The 18,806-nt window shown below is 54.6% G+C and overlaps 2 protein-coding genes across 3 annotated transcripts; one reads left to right on the top strand and one right to left on the bottom strand.

Moving 5' to 3' along the window:
- Positions 1–5,566: 5,566 nt before the first annotated feature.
- On the top strand, positions 5,567–9,826 carry FBXL15 (F-box and leucine rich repeat protein 15). The gene is made up of 4 exons (XM_075717948.1): positions 5,567–5,594; positions 6,397–6,647; positions 7,391–7,893; positions 8,270–9,826. Exons 2-4 carry the CDS (start codon positions 6,465–6,467, stop codon positions 8,457–8,459), a joined length of 876 nt encoding a protein of 291 aa, XP_075574063.1. The 5' UTR covers positions 5,567–5,594; positions 6,397–6,464; the 3' UTR covers positions 8,460–9,826.
- Positions 9,827–9,878: 52 nt separating this feature from the next.
- Positions 9,879–17,010, bottom strand: CUEDC2 (CUE domain containing 2). Of its 2 annotated transcripts, XM_009481829.2 has the most exons (9): positions 16,880–17,010; positions 15,871–16,014; positions 15,496–15,557; positions 13,901–14,034; positions 12,570–12,759; positions 12,349–12,391; positions 12,192–12,260; positions 10,482–10,542; positions 9,879–10,084 (listed from the first exon to the last, which is right to left on the bottom strand). In XM_009481829.2, exons 1-9 carry the CDS (start codon positions 17,002–17,004, stop codon positions 9,938–9,940), a joined length of 975 nt encoding a protein of 324 aa, XP_009480104.2. In that variant the 5' UTR covers positions 17,005–17,010; the 3' UTR covers positions 9,879–9,937. The 2 variants fall into 2 exon arrangements, with proteins under 2 accessions (XP_009480104.2, XP_009480106.2); XM_009481831.2 differs by lacking the exon at positions 12,349–12,391 and having other exon boundaries at positions 12,192–12,253; positions 12,589–12,759.
- Between the last annotated feature and the right edge of the window lie 1,796 nt (positions 17,011–18,806).

Raw genomic sequence — 18,806 nt, 5'->3', positions numbered from 1 at the left:
TCTTCTCAAAAAAGAGAATGGGGAAGGTGGCATTTACAGGGAGGGGTTGAACAGAAGGCACGGGTTCCTGTTTCACCAGCTTAAGAGTGGCTCCTGGTGGCACTGTGCCATCTCAGCACTTAACTAAGAGCAGAGTTTGCTCTGTGAGCTCAACACCTTCTCCCATGCAACCAAGAAGTCCAGCTATGGTCCACTCCAACCCTGAGAGTGGTGGAGGGCATCAGACTTACCCTGCAGCCAGAGAGAATATGGAGACAGATCCTTTGAAAGATCCTGGTAAGAATCCAAGGAAAAACAGTCTTGAGAGACTTTACCCAACTTCTGGGGTGCTGCATGCAGCCATCTCTCACACCTTAAGGTGCTAACATTGCAGAATTACTAGTGTCCTTGAAATGACCTTGCCACTTGCCCCACTTGAGACTAGTAGAAAACTGAAAGGAAATGCCCCCAAAGTCATTGCAAGGTTAGAGGTATTTAGCTAGCAAGGTGCCAAGCCATCATACAAGAAGATAGATCTTAGGAGAACAGGTTACTGTTGTCTTGGCACCATACCAGTCTCCTAAAAGTAAGTTGTACCCTCCCACAGCAGCAGCCTCCAGGGACCCCAGCAGGCTTGAGGAAACCCAGCCAACCTCTTAATACACCTTTGACATGGTAATAACATGGAAATAACTGCATTTTCAGTGCAAGGGGAAAGCCAATGGGCATGGGTGGGGAAGACTTGCCCAAGATCAGCCACCAAATCAGGAGCACCTCTGGGAACCAAAGCCTGGAGTTCTGATTTGAGGTCAGCTCTTCAAACCACAAGGCTCCCTCCCCTCAGGCCCCAATTCCCTAAACCTCATCCCTGCTTCCCAAAGGATGAGGTCAAGACCAAGCTGCTCCTCTAGACTCTTCAAAAGTACAGCTAGGCACCAGCGCTGCCTCACAGCAGTAGAGCTGGCTGAAGTCTCTTCTCACTTCGGGGGGATGAAGATGCCAGCAGGATCAGACCCAAGGCCATGCCCTGGCCCCGACAGCAGCCAGCACCATATGTTTTTAAGGAAGATGCAGGAAAGCTGCAGCAACCGTTGTGAGCTAATCTGCTTCCTCCCCCCAAGGGCTCAGCTTGGTCTCTCGTCACTACAGATCAGCTCAAGGCCTGACGCAGGAGCCCTGCTTTTCCTCACAGGACATCAGTGGTCACTGAGATAACAGGAGAGCTGTGGGACTGACCAGTGTCCCCTGCTCATTGAAGATGCCTGGGCTCAGCCCTGTACAATGCACTTCCCCAGCGGCCCTGCAAGCACCACGGGTGTCACAGCCCAGCACTGCTTCTGGGAACAGCACTAGCTTCAGATGCACTTGGTCCAAACCAATGTCTTATGAGGGCACAAAACAGAAGTGATGGGCATATGCCTGGTGAGTCATGACAGCTGCAGTTCCCCCTTGAAAGGGAAGCACCTCCAAGCTCAGCTTATTGATCTTGCAAAGGGCACCCTCTTTAAGCCAGGAGCTGGGGCTGCCTGAATGACACCACTGTGCCATGGAGCTACCAGGACATACACTGAAGCCAGGCCAGGTGGGTTCACTTAAAGTGCTTGTCAGCTCCATTTCCCCATCTCTCACAACCCATCTCCACCAGGCTTATCACTGAACTCCTAGCACTTACAGACACCGGTAGACTTGCACGTGAACAGGACCACAGCCCTTTTTATTCCCTTTTAGAAGATAAATTAAGAGAATTGCTTGGTGTTACAGGAGCAGTTGTGATAATCTTTCCCACATCCTCTTTAAAATCTAGAAGTTGGCTGTTATCTAAGCTTATAGCAGGAAGTTTTTAGCCAAAGCTCTACCCTCATCCTACTGCTTGACTGGCAAGGTAAATTCCCCTCATCTTAAGGGACCCCCCTGACATCAGAGCCAACTCTGGAAGCTGTTTTGGCAGACTAGTTTGCCGTATTTCTAGTTTCTCAACTAGAAATGTGCATCTAGCTGAAGCTTAAAAGCAGACTTACAGGCAACTCTCAAGAAAAATGCAGCCCCCCCTTAGGCAAAGCATATGCCACCAGAAAGACAGAAGCTTGCTGCAACTCTTGACTGAGATAGCAGAGCAGAACAAAGCTTTGGTCCTTCAAGCTTGCCTGCTTCGGGTTGTCCCTTCACTGCTGAGCTACAGTGAGTAACACCACCTAGGCCCTGTGCTGCAGTGCTGTACAGCCATACCACAGCCACTCTGCATGTAGGAAAACTTTACAGACACAAGCACAAGAAGGGTACTGGTTTGGGATCCTTACCATTGGTGCAGTCCTAGGTTGCTAGCTCCGCTAGACATCCTGGGAGTGTAAAGCTGGGTCTCAGTGTACAGTGCTACAATACAGTAACAGGCTCTGATGCTCTTTCTGCATCCAAACTGTGAAGAAGAAACAGAACAGTCTGAGCATTTCACAGCTGGAAACTGTCCATGATGCCTAGTACACAGCACATACATCTCAGTAACTGTAAAGTAAAACCTGCTAACTAACTCCCCCACAGACCAACAGCTTGTCAGGGCCCTGGGGGCACTAATAAACCTTAGTGGCCCTAACCAGCCTCACCTGGAGCTTCCACCACTCCTGCCCATAGGCCCAGGGACTCTATTTAAGCTCAGCCTGGGGCTCTTAGTTGCTCTTGAGCAATGTTGTAGGAGTGCTGTCTCCAGCTTAGCTTATTTTATCTTAGGTATGCTTAGCTATGCTTATGCTGGTTTATGGGTTTTGTTGATCTGGATCCTCCCCTGGGGGTTGATGTCCTAGCTGGACCTCAGGCATGCCCCACCACCATGGCTGTGCCTGTTGATCATTGAGCTGTGTCTAGCTCTGGATGCCCTCACTGGGCACTGGCCAGGTATCGAGTGCCTGGTCTCCGGCTGGTGACGGCCCTGCCCTTTCAGGAGCAGCTGCCCTTTCTGTGCCCTGACACAGCCGGAACATTGACCCTGCTCTTCCCCATCTTGCTTGCACTCCTCTAAATGCTGAGACAGCAAACTTAGGGCTGCACTAGGCTTAGGGGCTAAAGAGGTTTGTCAGAGCAAATGCCCCACAGCACCTGCTGTGGTGTTAAGGAACCTGTTTTCAGGCTGTAGGATCTGAAAGCTGTTCATTGCTTCCCAGGGCAATGCTGACCCTGAGAGCTGCATCTGGAAAAGAGCCAGCACCACCTGAGATGCTGCAGTGCCCCAGTCCTGGCACAATAACTGCTGCCCTGCAAGCAGGCTGAAGTGAGCTGAAGTAGGTGTGATTCCTGAACAGTCCCATGAGTGGCTCAGCGGAGATGGCCCTACGCTAACCAGCTCTTGAGGCTCTGCCTTGGCACCGGGTATTAAAGGTGGGAGAGTCTTCACACCTTCTCCATGGGCAGGGCCAAGCTTGTGTAGTCGCAAGCCAGGAAAAAGTTGGGATGCAACAGAGGCCAAACACACACAACCAGGTCTCACTTCTGCCTCTACTGTAACAGTGCCTCCCAACCTCCCTGCAGTACCCAGAATCTGCCTGGGCTGACTCTCAGCCCTCCTCTGAGCCCCGCCACCAGCACGCTTCCGGGGAAGTGACTCAGTCAGCCCAGCTGGATCAGATGAAATGGAAAACATAAACAGAGGCTGGTGTGGGAGCAGAGCAGGTCCCACTTGCCAGCCCAGCGCACGTGTTGCTCAGGAAGGATAACAAGCAATCCACAACACAGCTCCTCTGAGCAAGGACTCAATGTGAGCTGGGGGCTCCCAGCCAGGTCTGTTTTGGCACAGAAAGCCTTCAGTGAAGGCCAGATGTAATTGAGCGTTGCGTTCCCTTGCTCGCTGGTGCTCCCTCACCTCCTATCCAAAGACCACTATTTCAAAAAGCCTCCTTGTAGCCAGCTTCAGTCACAGTCATTCACTTACAGGGGCAATACTAAGGGACTCCTTGCCAGATGCCACACTTCTATGTCACAGCAGGAACCAAGAGCAGGGTGAGTACAAGGCTGAAACCTGCTGAGGGCAAAATGAACCCTCCTGGTCTAGAAGCAGGATCAGCACTCCCAGAGCTTTCTGTGCACCCACCACGGGAGAAGGAAGGGCCATCCCAGGCCATGGCTGGGGCCATTCCCAGCTGCTTTAGAAAATTGAAAATCCCTGCCTCGCTTGTCCTTCTGTAAATGAGAAAAGCACCGTGCTAACTCGGGGGGCCCTCAGGGGGGCAGGTGCTACACGTGCAGGGGCAGACGGGTAGCCTGGACAGGCACTGGGGTCAGAAGACCTTTCCCCAAACCAGCCTCCACGCTGGGAGGGAATGAGCAGACCAGGGTGCATAGACAGGTCATTGCTTTCCAGGGAACCTGGGACTTGTTCCAGGGAATTTGGGAGGCGGGAGCTGGGACGCGTTCACTGTACGCGGGCCCTGCTCTTTTGCCAGGGGACCATTTCACAGTGCGGGTTGCCAGCAGTGACCGGCAGCGCGACGCTGCGCAGGGCGGCAGGGCTGGGAACCCGAGCCGGGGGCGGGTCACCCGTCCGGGGCGGCTCTGAGGCGCGGTGCGCCGGTGGCGGTGCCGCCCGAGCGGGGCTGCCTGCCCCGCAAACGGCAGGGCGGCGGGGAGCGCTGGGGAAGCGGCAGCGCCTGCTCCTGCGGGAGCGCTGCCGGGAGTCGTTATGGCAACCGCGGCGGCAGGAGCCCGGGCCGCTCCTCTGCGGCGGCTCCGGCGAGGGGACGGACCCCGCTCGCTCCCCGGGGCTACGGGGGCAGGCGGGGCACCGGGCACCGGCGGGGGAGCGAAGCGCGGGGACCCGGTCGGCAGGGTGGGGGGAAGCGGGCCGGGGGCGGCGGGCCGCGGCCGGGCAGTGCCGTCCCGTCCCAGGCCCGGGGTGGGGTGGGGGGCGCCCGGTACCGCGGCTGCCGGTCGGCGGTGCTGCGAGAGCCGTCAGCCTCGGGGGCCGGCCTCTCCCGGGGGTCCCTCCGCTCCTGCGCGGGGGGAGGGGGTGGCAGAGCCCGCCGAAAGAGCGGCGGGGCCGGGCGGGGGCTCGGGGGGCCGGGGGGTCTGGCGGGGCGGGGGGCGGCGCCGTCGCTCACCGGCAGCGGCGGGTCCCGGCGGGTCCCGGCTCCGCGTGGTGCTGAACGGACAGCGCCGCCGCGCATGCGCCGGGCCGGCGGCAGGGGCGTGCGCGGGGGAGCGGGGAGCCGGGGCGGCCGCTGTGCGCCGGGGAGCCGCGATCGTGGGCAAGCGGTGTGCGCCGGGGAGCTGGGACAAGTGGGGAGCTGGGACGGGCGGTGCGCACGGGCAGCTGGGGTACCGGGGCCGGTGCGAGCGCCGCGCCGCTGGGAGCGGCGTGCGGGAGCCGCTGGGGCACCGGTGGGGCCTGTGACCGCCGGGCCCCGCTGGCCGCCCGCGGCGCCGCACTCGCTCTCCTCCGCCCGGTGCCCCCCCCCCCGCCGCCCCGGGGCTGCCCGTGCCTCCCGCCGGGGGCGGGGCCGGGGGCGGGGCCGGGGCGGTGGGGCGCGCGCACTTCCGCCCGCCGCCGTGACGTCGCGCCTGGACGCCGGCGTCGGGGGTGGGGCCAGGCGCAGCCGGATGGAGCGGCCGGGGGAGCCCCGGCGGGGCCGCAGGTACCGGGCCGGGGCCGGCCCTGGGGAGCGGGGGGGCTGGGGCAGGGGTGCCGCCTCCGCGCCGTGGGGCCCTGCGGGAGGCGAGGCGCGGGTGGGGTGCGCAGGCCGGGGAGCCGGGCCCGGGGGCGGCTCTGGGGCCGAGCGGGGCCCCGTGGGGCGGCGGGGAGCGGGGGCTGAGCGCAGGAAGCCCCCCCCCCCCCCAGCTGCGGCTCTGCTGGGGCCCATCTGAGCGCGGCCTCCAGCGCAGCTCGGGGGCTCCGGGCTGGCGGCACCCCTCTGCTGCCTCCTCGGCTCCTGCCCTTCCCCCGGCGTCCGGGCTGCGGCCTCCTCTCCGCAGAGATGCCGAGCCCCCGCTCCTCGCGGGGAGGGCTCTCGGGGGGAGCCTGGAGCGTTGTAGCTCCCCGCGGGAAGGAGCAGGCGCCTGCCCCCCCCCCCCCGCCTCGCACGGTGCCCGAGTGGCTCGGCGCTGGACGCAGGGGACGAGCTGCCGGGTAGGGCGAGGTTTAGGCATGAAAGCCAGGCACCGCTACCGTGCGGGCGGTGTGGTAACGCTGCAGCAGTCACTTGCTTTGCTGAGGGAGCGGGGCTCCTTAAGCAGCCGGTGGGCAGCCCCACCCGAGCTCTCCTGGAGGGCAGCGCAGGCAGGTGGATTCGGATGCCTGAGCAGTGAACGTCCCAGGCTGGGGAGGAGGTGACGCAGGTGGCAGGTGCCTGCCCCGCTGGTGGCTAGCCGAGGGGTTTTACCCTGTGGGCTGACTGTGGGAGACGTCGCTGAGTCTTTCTTTCTGGCGGTTCCTCCTAGAGGCACCTGGCAGTAGGCGTGAGGTGATCGAGCCTGGCTCCCACCGTAGCCTGGCTCCCTGGCGTCTGATGATGAGTTTGACCCCCTCCAGGGGATGCCTCCTGGACCTGCCCTGGGAAGACATCTTGGTTCCACATATCCTCTGTCATCTGCCGCTGCAGCAGCTCCTGAGCCTGCAGAGGGTCAGCAAGTCGTTCCAGTCTCTCATCCAGCTGTACCTGGCCAACATGCGCTGCTTTGACTCAAGCCAGGTATTGGATGGCTCTGAGGCTGGGGGAGACAGATGTCCTACTGCTCTGGAGCTAGCAGGGGAACATCTGACTCTGTGGGGAGGAGAAACCCCTGGTGAGGAGGTTGGTTTTTGCTCAGGAGCTCCGGTTCACGGCTTGGGTGTCAGACTGGACAGATGGGCTCAGGGAGGAGAGGCGGTGATTCAGGGCCCAGCAATGCCAGTGTCTTTAGCAAGAAGCCTTGGGAGGGGTGAGCCTGGAAGCTTCACCCCGGCCATTATGGGGCACAGGCTGGCAGAAACACAAGCCAGCTCAGGGGTGGCATGGCCAGTCAGTGCTCACAGAGGTTGTGCAATAGGGTGGGTCTGATGAGAGATAACTCTGTGCCTGGTCTTCAGGGAAAGCTTGTGCTGGCCCTGGGAGACACTGCCTGGGGTTTGGAAAGACAGGAGTAGCTGCTGTTCTGTGAGGACACAGAGTGGTCTAGCAAAGAGTTTTTGGAGAGCAGAGGTGTGCAGCTCATCGTGAGTATATAAATTCAGGGGTGATGATGGGAGAAGCCAGAGCATCTTCTGGCTTGTGCAGTAGCCTTGGCATGAGGGGAGGAGAGCCTGATGGCAGGGCTTGCCCTGGGATGAGGAGATGGGGTGGCTTTGGTCGCCACTGTCACAGAAGAAGAGAGGAGGGGAGAGAGGGTGTTTGGTGAGGATCAGGCTGATCTGAAACCCTGAAGGATGCTTCATACCTCCTGGTTCCCCACACAGATCGGACCTGCCATCCCTCGAGCTGCTTTTGTTAACCTGCTGAAGGACAACGAAGTACTGCAGCAGCTGGCACTCCAGAACTGCTCCGACTGGCTGACGGACAGGGAGCTGCTCCCGGTCATCGGGCAGAACCACCACCTGCACCAGATCCAGCTGAAGGGCTGCGCCCAGCTCAGCCGCCACGCGCTGGTGGCCATCTCGCTGAGCTGCCCCAACCTGCGCCGGCTCTCCCTGGCTCACTGCGAGTGGGTGGACAGCCTGTCCCTGCGCAGCCTGGCCGACCACTGCAAGGCGCTGGAGGCTGTGGACCTGACGGCCTGTCGCCAGCTGAAGGATGAGGCCATCTGCTACCTGGTGCAGAAGTGCGGCAGGCTCAAGTCTCTGTCGCTGGCTGTCAATGCCAACGTGGGCGACGTGGCGGTTGAGGAGATTGCCAAGTGCTGCCCCGAGCTGGAGCACCTGGACCTGACGGGGTGTCTGCGAGTCAAGAATGATTCCATCAGGTACTGAGCAACGTGGGGAGCCAGGGTAGGGATGGCGGGTGTCTGGGGTGGGGAGAGGAAGAGAACCAGAGAGAAAGATCAGATTTCTTCATGCTGAAAGCAATGAGAGCTCAGTCTAGTGGGAGGAGCCACTAGCAGGCCCTTCAGGAGAGGCACTGTGTTCTACTAACATCAAATTCCCCAGCATGTCACAGAGGGTAGCTCTGGGATCTAACCATGTCCCTTGAGTTTCTCTCAGGCCACCGTGGTGCTGCTCCCAAAGGATGGTGCACTGTGGCACAGTCATGAGCGCTGGGCTGCTGGGAGTAGAGAATAGTGTGAGTGGTGCACTTGGGAGTCCTGGCTTGCAACCTGCATGTGCTCTCTTTCTTGGCAGGGTCCTGGCTGAGTACTGTCCCAAGCTGCGCTCGCTGAAGGTGAAGCATTGCCACAACGTGGCCGAGTCCAGCCTGAGCATCCTCCGAAGCCGTGGGGTGGAGCTGGATGTGGAGCCTCCACTGCAGAGGGCTCTTGTTCTCCTGCAGGATGTGGTTGGCTTTGCCCCTTTCATTAACCTCCAGATCTAGAACTGCTGCTGCTGGGGACAGGGGGGACTGACATGACGCTGGGATCCCGGGAGGATGCCCGAACTGGCTGCTGCAGAGATGTGCAGAGGGAGAGGTCGGTCCTGTTGGTGAGGCTGGCCTGAGTGGGGCTCACTCCTTCCTCTGGGGCTGTTTAGCAGCCGCTGGGTGTTTGTGAGTGGGCTTCACTGGTGCCTCCGGGGAAAGTAACTCCCTCTGCAGTGGCGCAGAGACAGCAAGTGACTTGCAGGAACACCATGGTGCTGAACAGGCCTTGGCCAGGCCAGCTAATAGATAGGATTTATTATTTGTTGTATTTTAAATCTCTAAGTGGCAGCTGTCCAGAGAGCAGGAGAGCGTTTGATGAGGACTGTCGCCTGGTGGGGGTGTGCAGGGCGTGCCAGCAGAGCTGTTGGGAACAAACCAGGCCAGCTGGAGCAGAAAGCAGAGAAGCCACCAGCCCTCCTTTTGGGAGAGGGCAGGCCCCTCTGGGCTCTGGGAGGAGGGTGGCGAGGCCAGCTCCAGCCCATGGCCACTGGCCAGCCTGGCACCAAAAGGCTGGCATGGCCCTGGCGCAGGTAGTGTGTCTGTCCAGGCTTAAGGCACTGGTTTAGGCTGGTGCAAGGTGGGAGTTGTTTTCAGGGGGAACATGCTCCTAACTGCAGTTTCATTGATGGAAAAGCACCAAACCCAGCTGTGTTGTCACTGAAAGCAGTTTGTCATTGCCATTTGTTTCTTCCAGACTCTGACTTAACATTTCAGTAGTGCCCAGGCCTGCTACTATATCCTGCTCCATGTCGTGTGGCTGGAGCTTTGGCACTCAACAGTGGTGAGAAATGGCGGGAGCCCTGGCCATGCTGTGAGCTGGAGTTTATGGAGTGCTGCAGGTTGTGTTGGCAGGGAGAGCCTAGCTCTGGTCTGGAGTTCAGCCTCAGCCCTTGTATCCACAAGTTAACCATTTGGTTAACAGAACAGCAGCCACATCTTGTGGTGAACACGAAGAGAGTAATTAGGGGAAGAGACGATGACCCTGCTCCTATCTTTGGCCCCAGGAGGGATGGGAGGTGGTGTCTGTAAAGTACGTGCATGCTTCAGCTGAACTACACACCAACTCGCATCATCTTTATTAACACTGGCACTCAATTTAAAGCAACAGTGCACACAGACTTGTAAAAAGCTTGCTGCAAAAGCACAAGCCACATCTTAGATCTAAAAATGTCCCATGCAAGGAATAGCAGAGAATGCCCAGGCTCCAGAGAGCCACTGTGGTGTGCCCCTGGGGGCAGAGGGACAGCTACACAAGGAGAGAAGGCTCTTCCTCAGCAACCGGGTTAGTTGAGGAAGCTGCAAGCAGTGTCCTGGCTCCCAGGTTAGTTCCAGTTAGTGGCAGGTGGAGGAGTCCCCTCATCCCTAGTGCCATGTGTCCGTCCTGCCATGCCTGGCTGGTGAGGTGGAGGCTGAAGAGCAGGAGGACCTGGCTGTCAGTGGAACTTGTACTTCCTGGCTGGTTTGAGGCTGATGTAGGTTCTCTTCATCTCCTCGCTCTCAGGCTTCTTGATGTCTTTGTACCTTTCTCCCTTTGTACTCACCACCTGGTTATCGATATAGCGGATCAACTTCTTGGGAGCCTGGAGAGGAAAGACATTAACATCAAGTGGATGGACAGCCACACTGCTAGGGAAAGGGAGGGGACAAGCAGAAGCAGAGCCGTGCTGTTGGGGAGTGTGTGCCAGAAGACTGGGCTGGGCTGCTTTACCCATCCTTTGTGTTGGGAATCTTGGCCAAAACTGGGAAGGAAGTTGTCTGATGGCGGGGAGCAGGAGCCGTGCCAGTCAGGGATGGTAGGAACTGACAGACCCTGCAGCACCTTAGCTAAGCTGATCTTCCCTCTTTGCTGACTAGCAGGCTCTGTGAACAGTCCTGCCTTTGGCTTGCCCCTTTGCTTTTTGGACTTGCAGCCTGACTTTTAAACTTTGTCGCTAAAGGACATTCAAACTGCTGGTGAGCTGGGACTGCTGTTCTTACCTCTTTGGGTGGAGCTGGCCGATGTGTTTTCTGATCGTCTGCGCTATCCACCATCATGTATCTGAAACACAAGAAGCATTCAGTGAACACTGTAACATGCGTTGCCTGGGGCTATTCACAGCCTACCTCCTTTCTCCCCTGGCGGGTTTGTGGCTGTGCAATGTGTCCTACTTGCTTAGATTGCAGGTAGAAGCACTTAATGTTCCCCTCTGGATGAAATGGGCAAGTGTGTCATCCTTCTGGTGAGAATCCAGGAGGATTCCCCTGGAGTAGCATCCTTGGTCGTATGTGAAGGGTATTGAAAACTGAGGCTGTTGAGAATCCGATAGCTCCTGCAGAACTGAGAGAGGTGCCAAGGTCTGGCGTGCTCTGCCATTGGGGCAGCTTTGCTGCTTCTCAGCCCAAGTGACGGCAGCCAAAGGAGACAGAGGTGAGATCACAGGACCAAGCTGGCTGCTTCTGCCCTGAAAAGATGGTGTTCCTTTCCCACTCCAACTACTACCTGACTACGAAACAGGTCTGTGCTGGAAGCAACTTCATAAAAGCATCACCTCAAGCCCTGTGTGACTGAAGCATCAGGGCCCAAGCGTTAGCTTGCTGTACTGCTGAGTTAATACTGTTGAGACTTGGTGCTGGTTTAGCAGGCGGACAACACAGCTGACCATGACTTCTCCCTCAGTAGCTAGTACAGTTGCTCCTGTGTATCTTCAGCTATGGTGATCTGCTCTCTGCACCTGTGCTTGAGTGATGTTTAAAGTACAGGATGTTGCCAAAATGTCATTAAAGTGAAGTTCCCAGAAACATAACTAGCAGCTGGTGCTTTTTTGTTCCCTTGCATGTTACTCTGAAACAAGCCTGCAGAGGAGACAGGCAAGGACAGGGATTGCTAATTCTGCCTGGATGCCATTCTTCCTTGCTTTATCTTCCTTAGCCCATCGGCTGTTTATTCTGTCACTGGGGAGGATGTAAAGTGATGGAAAAGATGTGGCTGGATAGACATGTGGAATCTATGTGCCCACAGGAGGATACTCATGAAAGCTGAGATCTTAAAGCAGATCGATGAAACCACAGTGTGGGTTCTCCTATTGAGAATTAAATGCTTTTGGAAATGAATAAAGGTAAACCAATCTAAAGCCACTTTTGTTCCCAAGAAGTCCATATGGGGACTTCAGAGAGGTTTCTTTAAATGCGTTGAATTCACACCTTCAGCAGCTGAGACTTAATCTTCCCAGTGTTGCTGTGCAGGCAGTCTCTTAAAGATATCTTTAGCCTTGTTTGGACTGTCTCCAAGGATGGAGCTATGAATGAGTTGCTGTAGTTCTACGAGTCACCGTGTGTTACCTGAGCTGCAGCATGATGTTTGTGCCTTGAACCTTTAACCAGGACCTCAGCTGACAGTACCATGATTTACACTATACCTGCAGGAGGCTGAAACCTCACACAGTCAGCGCTGTGACCCAGCTGGTGCAGGTAACCTGTTTCTGTGCCAGAGTTCTGAAAGAAACCCAAACCTGTTTTTTTTCCCACCTCATGATTGTATTTGTGCTTAGATGTGTTCAGCTATACCCAAATCAGCTTCACTGCTTCTTTTCTAAGCATTGTACACCCCAAGCTCTTTATAGACCACATTGTTGTTCTGACCTTCCCCTAACTGCCACCACCTCCTTTGCTGGGAGCAGAACAAGGGGTTCTTTGCTGCTGGGTACTTACTTCTGTAGGATAACCTGTTTTAGTTCCTCGTGGTTGGGCGCTCTGCGGGGCCGTGCCAGTTCCTGGGAGGAGACAAGGCAGGGGCATGAGTAGCACAACACGTGGGGTGTACCTGCTCACTCGGTGAGCCCAGCTGCTGGTGCAGCACTCCAGCCCCTGTGGGAAGGGGGGTGCCAGCCACAGCTCCGCTGGGGTGCTGGCTCGGCTGTGGGCATGGCCTGCACACGGAGAGCCAAGGGAGGGAGAGGGGGTTTGCTCTGGGTGATCCTCCCAGCTCATTGCACGGAAAGTTCCTGCGGTCAAAGCTTCCGCTTGCAGCAGACAGTTGGGACACCTGTTTGTCCCTAAGCTCTGCCCTGCTCCTTGGCCCGCTGCCACCCAGCTCAGAATACAGTACCTTCACGCTCGCACCTGCTGGGCCGATTTCCACCTTCTCCTCCACAATTAACTGCACTGCCTCCTCCAAGTTCCCCAAGGCCATGGCGAGTGCCTTCTCTGCCTGGCTCACAGTACAGGCTGGGAACATCTCCAGTAGCAACTCCACCCCATCCTTCAAGTCATTGCCTTCCTAGTTGGAGCAAGAGACAGAGGTAAGTTGGGGACACAGTGAGGAGAGGGCTATTGAAAAGGGCCTCTCTGGTTTTGTGTTGTCAGGAAATTCAGCTTGCCCTTAGCTGAAGACTCCCTCTCCTTACAAGCGTGACCAAATCCCATTTCTGAAGATAACAGGGGATTGTATGCTTGCAAGGACAAAGCATCACTCTTCCTTAATCTCCTCCCCCTGTATTTCAAATTTCTTTAAAGTAGGACTGCTGTGAACTGGCTCATCTATGTGGCCATGTTATGTGTCTCCTTAGGAGTAAGCTTTCCAGACACTGTGGTGCGAATGCTTGAACTCCCGCTCATCTTGTGAAGTTATACATGCTTTGATCAGAAAGGGAAGGGACTGCTAAGCACAGTGACCTGGGGCTACATCATAAGGAAGCGCAGCAGCAGCATTTGCTAGAAGGCTGTGGACAGAGAATGATTGCGCTGCAGAGCAGGAAGATATCAGTACTGGAGAAACAGCAAGCAGAGCGTGGGGGAAGGAGCTGGGGGGAATCTGCCAGGTGATGCACTGCCTGTAGCATGGGTCATGCTGAATGGTGCTGCAGGATCAGGACCGCTGGGCCAATGACTCAGTGCTGTATAGCTCAGTAAGTGCACAGCACAGCTCATTGAGGGCGGGAACGGCGTCATTGGGAGTGACACCCAGACATGACTGCTTCCTGTGCAGATACTGCATGATAGCTGGGGAGAGAAATGGTGATCCAGCTCAAACTGTGGAGTGAGGCTAGGGGAACAGGGTGAAGCAGGGTGGACCCTGGCTAGCGCTGCAGAGGTGTCCCCACGGTGCTGCTGTGGGATCTCCAAGGGCACTGGGACAGGCTCTCTCAACCATCCCTCTGGCTCATCCTTTCCAGTGGATGGAAAGGATAAGCCAGAGCGATGGCTCATACTCTTCCGTCAGCACATAATTTTCGTCTTCCGCTTACTGACACAGTCTTGCTCAGGCCACACGACAGAGGAGATCACAGACACCAGTGATGCTGTGTCACAGCCTATGCTGTGGTTCCTTCCAGAGCCAGAAAATGCCCTCAGGTGGTGCTGGTAGCCTAGTGCTGGGTGACTGTCCCCAGTGCTCCTGCTCCTCTGTGGGGTGCTCATACCTGGGCCCCTGCTCCGTCTGTTGGAGTGCACAGCCTTTCCCCGTTGCAGGCTCCAGCTCCAGGCTCCTGGCCCTTCGTCAGGTCTTCAGAAGGTTCTTCACTCCTGCTTTCCACGGCCTTTTGGCCAGGTTTTTCTTAAAGACATAGTGATATCTCCTGAGGAACAGTCCCACTAAGGCTAGAGCTCTGTGCTTTTTCTTGGCATTAGACTGCTAGTGCATCGTGTGCCAAAGCAAATCCCTTCTTAAGTGATAAGACTGGGAAGCACTACTGTTCCTCCTGCCCTCAGTGGGGACAGCTGCAGCTCTGCTCACACTGACCTACAGAAAGGCAGCGCGCTAGCACACGCTGGAGTGCCCGAGCACTGCATTTCCAGGCCTTACCAGGTGTGAGCTGCTTGCAAATTCAATTCTACTGTCAATTCTCAGCCCTCTAGCGCTTTGGTGTGGATACTTATGGTATTTTTGTTACATTTCTAAGAATTCCCTGGTGTTTGCTCTAAATTTTAACTAAGGTGTGGTTTTGATTTTAAATTTGGGAATACATGCTGGTAGTCCCCAGGCTGTATGTGAGCCAGCACATCCTGTGATCAGGTTACTCTGATGCATCTCCCTTTCCAGGCTCCTTCTGTGTCACTGTAAAAAGAATCATTTCACCTCTGTTCTGTCCTCTCTACAACTGGGATGGTGCTGTCCTTCCACATTCTGGCTACATCAGGATCCTCAAAGGGTAGGATGCAGGGGACTAGAGCAGAGCAGTAGGTTTTGTCAAGTTCAAGAAAGCAGCAAGTAAGATAAGACAGGACTGTATGTTCTATGCTGTGTAGCCTTCTGGCTCCTGTTAAGACAGCAGTGATGTTGCTAGATAAGCAAACCCCAGACTGGTGTGTCCTGAAAGGTTGAACATCCAGGCACTTCACCATCTGTTCTTTAGTGGGAAGTACCTTTGGGGCTGATTAATATAGCAATCCAGCTGATCTGGGAATGCTGAGGTTAGAAAGGGACATTGGGATAGTGTAGTCTTCTGCAGTCCTGCATAGTGCAGGCTAGAGCACGTCATTGCTGATTTTGCATCTGTTCCAGGATTCATGGGTGAATGGGAAGTCAGCTTTGAGGATGCTCAAGTCTAGAAGTGATACACATGATCAGCTGGATTCTCTATTTGATGATGCGCCTGACATGGGCTGCCCAGTGGTAGCGTCGCTTAGGCAGATGGCTATCAGAGGCAGGCAGAAATCCTCAGTTTCAGAACTAACGTACAGTAGAATTTCAACAAGCAGCCCTGTACCTGCTGTTTCTTCCTTATTACTCTGGATTTGATCTCAACAGAGGTATCTGCAGATCTGGTCCAGTGTTTCTCATGCCAGTATGTCTTGGACAGTATTCCATATGACTCAAACCTCCCATGCATTAATATCAAAATCCGACTGAACATTACCAAAAAAAATTGTTAACCAATTCAGGCTACCCTATGAGATCCTAAATGTAGCAAACAAGATTGTATTTTATCCGGTGACATTGTTCAACTCCAAACACTACTACTGAAAACATGTGCAGAATATACTTTCTTGTGCTGAAATTGTCTGTGTAACTTACCTTTGTCGCGAGCTTCACCAAGTCTTTCTGACAGAGAGAACATCATTTCACAAACATCCCCACTGCAAGAGACAGAAGGTGTATAATTAGTGTGAGGAATAAAAGAAGTAGCCTATCCTACTTGGCTACATCTTTATAGAAAGACAAGGCTTGATGGGAAGCCCAATAAAATACACTGGTATTTCAGAAGGCCAAACTATGCAAACTATAGTAGGATCAGCCTTTGTATATTCAGGCAAAGTCTGACTTAATCTTGATGGTTTGGTACTAATAACTCTTCAAGTGGGTATAACAAAAGGATTTATGGTACTTAGGGGCTTGGGTCCAGGCCCCCAGTGCATGGCATGCACGTACAAAGCAGTAGCATTCACATACCTGTGGATTTCTGCAAAACCAGGAATATATGCCTCCATCATTTCCACAAAGGTGTCCATGTCAAAGGTCTCCTCAGAGGACTCTGGTGAGCCCAGCTCTTCCAGGACACTCGTGATGTAAGAGAAGAAAACATCATCCATCCCACTGGAGACAGAGAGAACACAGGACACGGCAGCAGGGTCAACAGGGCCATTTTTTCTCTCTTTCTCTCCATCCCCATTCCCCCTAACCTTGTGTCTTTCTAATAGAGCAGCAGAAGGGACCTATGTAGACTGTATCTTGTGGGCAGATCCCACCAGTAAAGCCAGGTAGCAGATGGTCAGTGGTTGAGTGGGAAGCATTTACAGATAAAATGCTGCATGCTGTCCTCCTTCCTGGGCAGCACTGAATGAAAGCCCCAGCACGTGCCCAGGTGCTGTGCTCCTGTAGGTGCTTCATCTGAGCTAACCAAAATATTCCAAGTGCTCAAACCCTGACTTTTCTGTGCTGACTGGTGTTTCAGCTGAGGTCATCATATTCTGTCAAGTTGCAATTTCTATGGGACACAGTGTTCTCTGCTTGCTGCTCTCCACACTTGTGTCACTGCTGCCACTGGCTGCAAAACCAGCTGCTGTGTTCCAGCCTCGAGGTGGCTGTATTTCTGCATGCAGGCAGAGTTCAAAATAGGGAGAGCCCTGACATAGCATTATGCTGCTCAGAAAGCCCTTTGGGAGCACTGTGGAATGAAGGGAATCCCATACTCTAATGTGTATTACTGGGCAGGAAATCAATCATCTTGGTTGTCAGAGAAAAGACATTGCTAGATTGCAATGCTAAACGATAGTTGTTCAAGCATTCACATCAGAGCCTGTGCAAATTATCTGCATCCTGGATCTGACTTAAGGAAAAGCAACACAAAGCACAGGAAAGCTACAAAGCTCTGCTTGGAGTTCAGTATGATGTGCAGAGGGACAATTAGCACAGAGTTCAAGCTAAAACAATTATATTGGTTCTTCCTATCTCAACATACCTTAGGTCTGCAGCAGGGATGTGGGACTGGATGAAGCATGTCAGTGTGTCTCGAATGATTCTTTCAAGCTCCATGCCTCTCTCAACCTTTTTCTCTAAAAAAGAGGAGGAGAAAGAAAACTCCATGTAATTTCAAAGGCAAGAAGTAGATCAAAATATCAACAAGATCAAAAGGTAAGAATGGTATAGGCAAGCATGCTCTTCCCATCAGAAGAATTCACAAACTCCTCCAATGTGTCCTGTCATCCCTGGGTAACAGCAGGCAAAGATATCCACAAAAAGCAGCAGTATGAGGATCCAGAAATACCAGCCCAAAGCAGCCTAATCTCTTGGGCCTCTCCTGCTCATGTTGATGCTGGTGGTATGCAGCTGTACTGTACATGTAAAATGCCCCCTCCAGGAAGCAAAGCTGGAAATGCAGATGTGTCCAGCTGCAGGACCTCAGAGACACCTTTTGAGCTGGAACGCTGTGCTGTCTGGCAAGGAAGCAGCGGGTAGTGGGTTTGCATGCTCAGTGCAGAAAGGGGTGGACCTTCCAGCTAAGAGCATTCGCAGTGATCCTTGAGCTCAGAAACAAGTGGGAGGAAGGGTAACGACTCCTAAAGAAAGGACAACCTAGAGTGTATTTTACAGGGAAATACCAAGCAGGGCACAGACAACTAGTCTGCCAGCCAAAATATCAAAGGTCTCCAGGTCAGGCACAGACTGCCAGTGGAATCCTGCCCAAACAGGAGCCCGTTGTTGTGCTTGGTAAATGAGCCATTCTGCGGTTGATGCAGCTGCAACAAGGGGCGCTTGATAACCCAAAACTCAGGGGAGTTCTAAGAATCACAGAGCTCCTACAGAAGCAATGGCAGAGGGGGGCTGCCCACAGCCCTTCTTCAGCTATCGGTACTGGGCCTGGACTGAATCGGGTAGAGAAAAACCATTCCTTAACCATTCCTTTCCCCTTGGGTCTACAAAGCTGCTGGGTGGACAAAACTCCTGGTGTAAGCACCAAGTTCTTCCTGAGGAAGGAAACTAGCCCTGCCTATAGAGAAACTGATGCGGTCACTGGCCAGAGAGCTTCCACAGGTCACCATGCTCCCACCAGTGTGGCTCCTTCATTCCAACCACACCAGGACCTGACCAGGTCTGTTTGACACAGACCTTGCAGAGCAGTTGTGTGGGTTGCTGAGAGATGGTTCCCACAGGAGTTGTAACGGTTTGGCATTTCCAGAGATGAGACTTCCAGAGCTAGCAGGATATAAAGAAAAACCACCCCGTGGTGGTCAGCACTGCTCCTGTGGGACCTAGAGAGAACCAAAGCCCAGCAGCCTGTTGGCAGGTCCATCTGCAGTCTTGGGGCCCATTCAAGCTCTGCGCTGCACTTGGCCACCACTGCAGGTGCTGAGAGCACGCACGGACTCCTCTCTTTGTGGCTGGCCCAGGGAGCACACGGAAGCCAGCCAGACCTGCCTCTGGATATGGTCACATTGAGGCTCCAGTAACTTGACTCTCCACAGTGAGGGAGAAAGCTGTGACACTGGCTTATGCAAAAGTGCTCTGCTGGGTATATGGCATCCCACACTGCATCTGCCTACAGTGATTCCTCATCAAATATTCCCAGTCTGTGCTCTTCTACTCTTCAGGGCTTTGAACAGATGAAGGTTTTGTTACCTGAAGGACCATGTCTTACTGAACCCCCGTGTCAGTGCCATTCCCTTGGGGCAGTAGTGAAGACAAATATGGAAAGAACCTCACAGCAGCGGGACATGAAGAGACATACTCATATAGAACTGCCCCAATTTTCACTGTCCAAAGCTAAACACAAAACCCATCTGATCACCTAAACTTCCCTGCAGCTACTGTTAGTATCAACCCTCCCACTGATCTAGATCCAGTAACTAAAAAAGAAACCAAACCCTTCTTTATTTGTGTCTCTCACC

This window comes from Pelecanus crispus, chromosome 10, assembly GCF_030463565.1.
Source record: "Pelecanus crispus isolate bPelCri1 chromosome 10, bPelCri1.pri, whole genome shotgun sequence".
In the NCBI taxonomy this organism is placed as follows: Eukaryota; Metazoa; Chordata; class Aves; order Pelecaniformes; family Pelecanidae; genus Pelecanus; species Pelecanus crispus.
Note: the sequence above shows the minus strand (reverse complement) of the source record. Positions and strands in the feature narration are given on the sequence as shown.

Bases quoted from the DNA above. Each gene is read 5' to 3' on its own strand.
- FBXL15 (XM_075717948.1), top strand. From the start codon at position 6,465: ATGATGAGTTTGACCCCCTCCAGGGGATGCCTCCTGGACCTGCCCTGG. The intron at 6,648-7,390 runs GTATTGGATGGC...TTCCCCACACAG, and splicing joins GCTGCTTTGACTCAAGCCAG to ATCGGACCTGCCATCCCTCG. The intron at 7,894-8,269 runs GTACTGAGCAAC...CTTTCTTGGCAG, and splicing joins GTCAAGAATGATTCCATCAG to GGTCCTGGCTGAGTACTGTC.
- CUEDC2 (XM_009481829.2), bottom strand. From the start codon at position 17,004: ATGGAGTTTTCTTTCTCCTCCTCTTTTTTAGAGAAAAAGGTTGAGAGA. The intron at 14,035-15,495 runs GTAAGTTACACA...TATGTCTTTAAG, and splicing joins TGGTGAAGCTCGCGACAAAG to AAAAACCTGGCCAAAAGGCC. The intron at 12,392-12,569 runs GTGGCAGCGGGC...CCCACAGCCGAG, and splicing joins GGTACTGTATTCTGAGCTGG to CCAGCACCCCAGCGGAGCTG.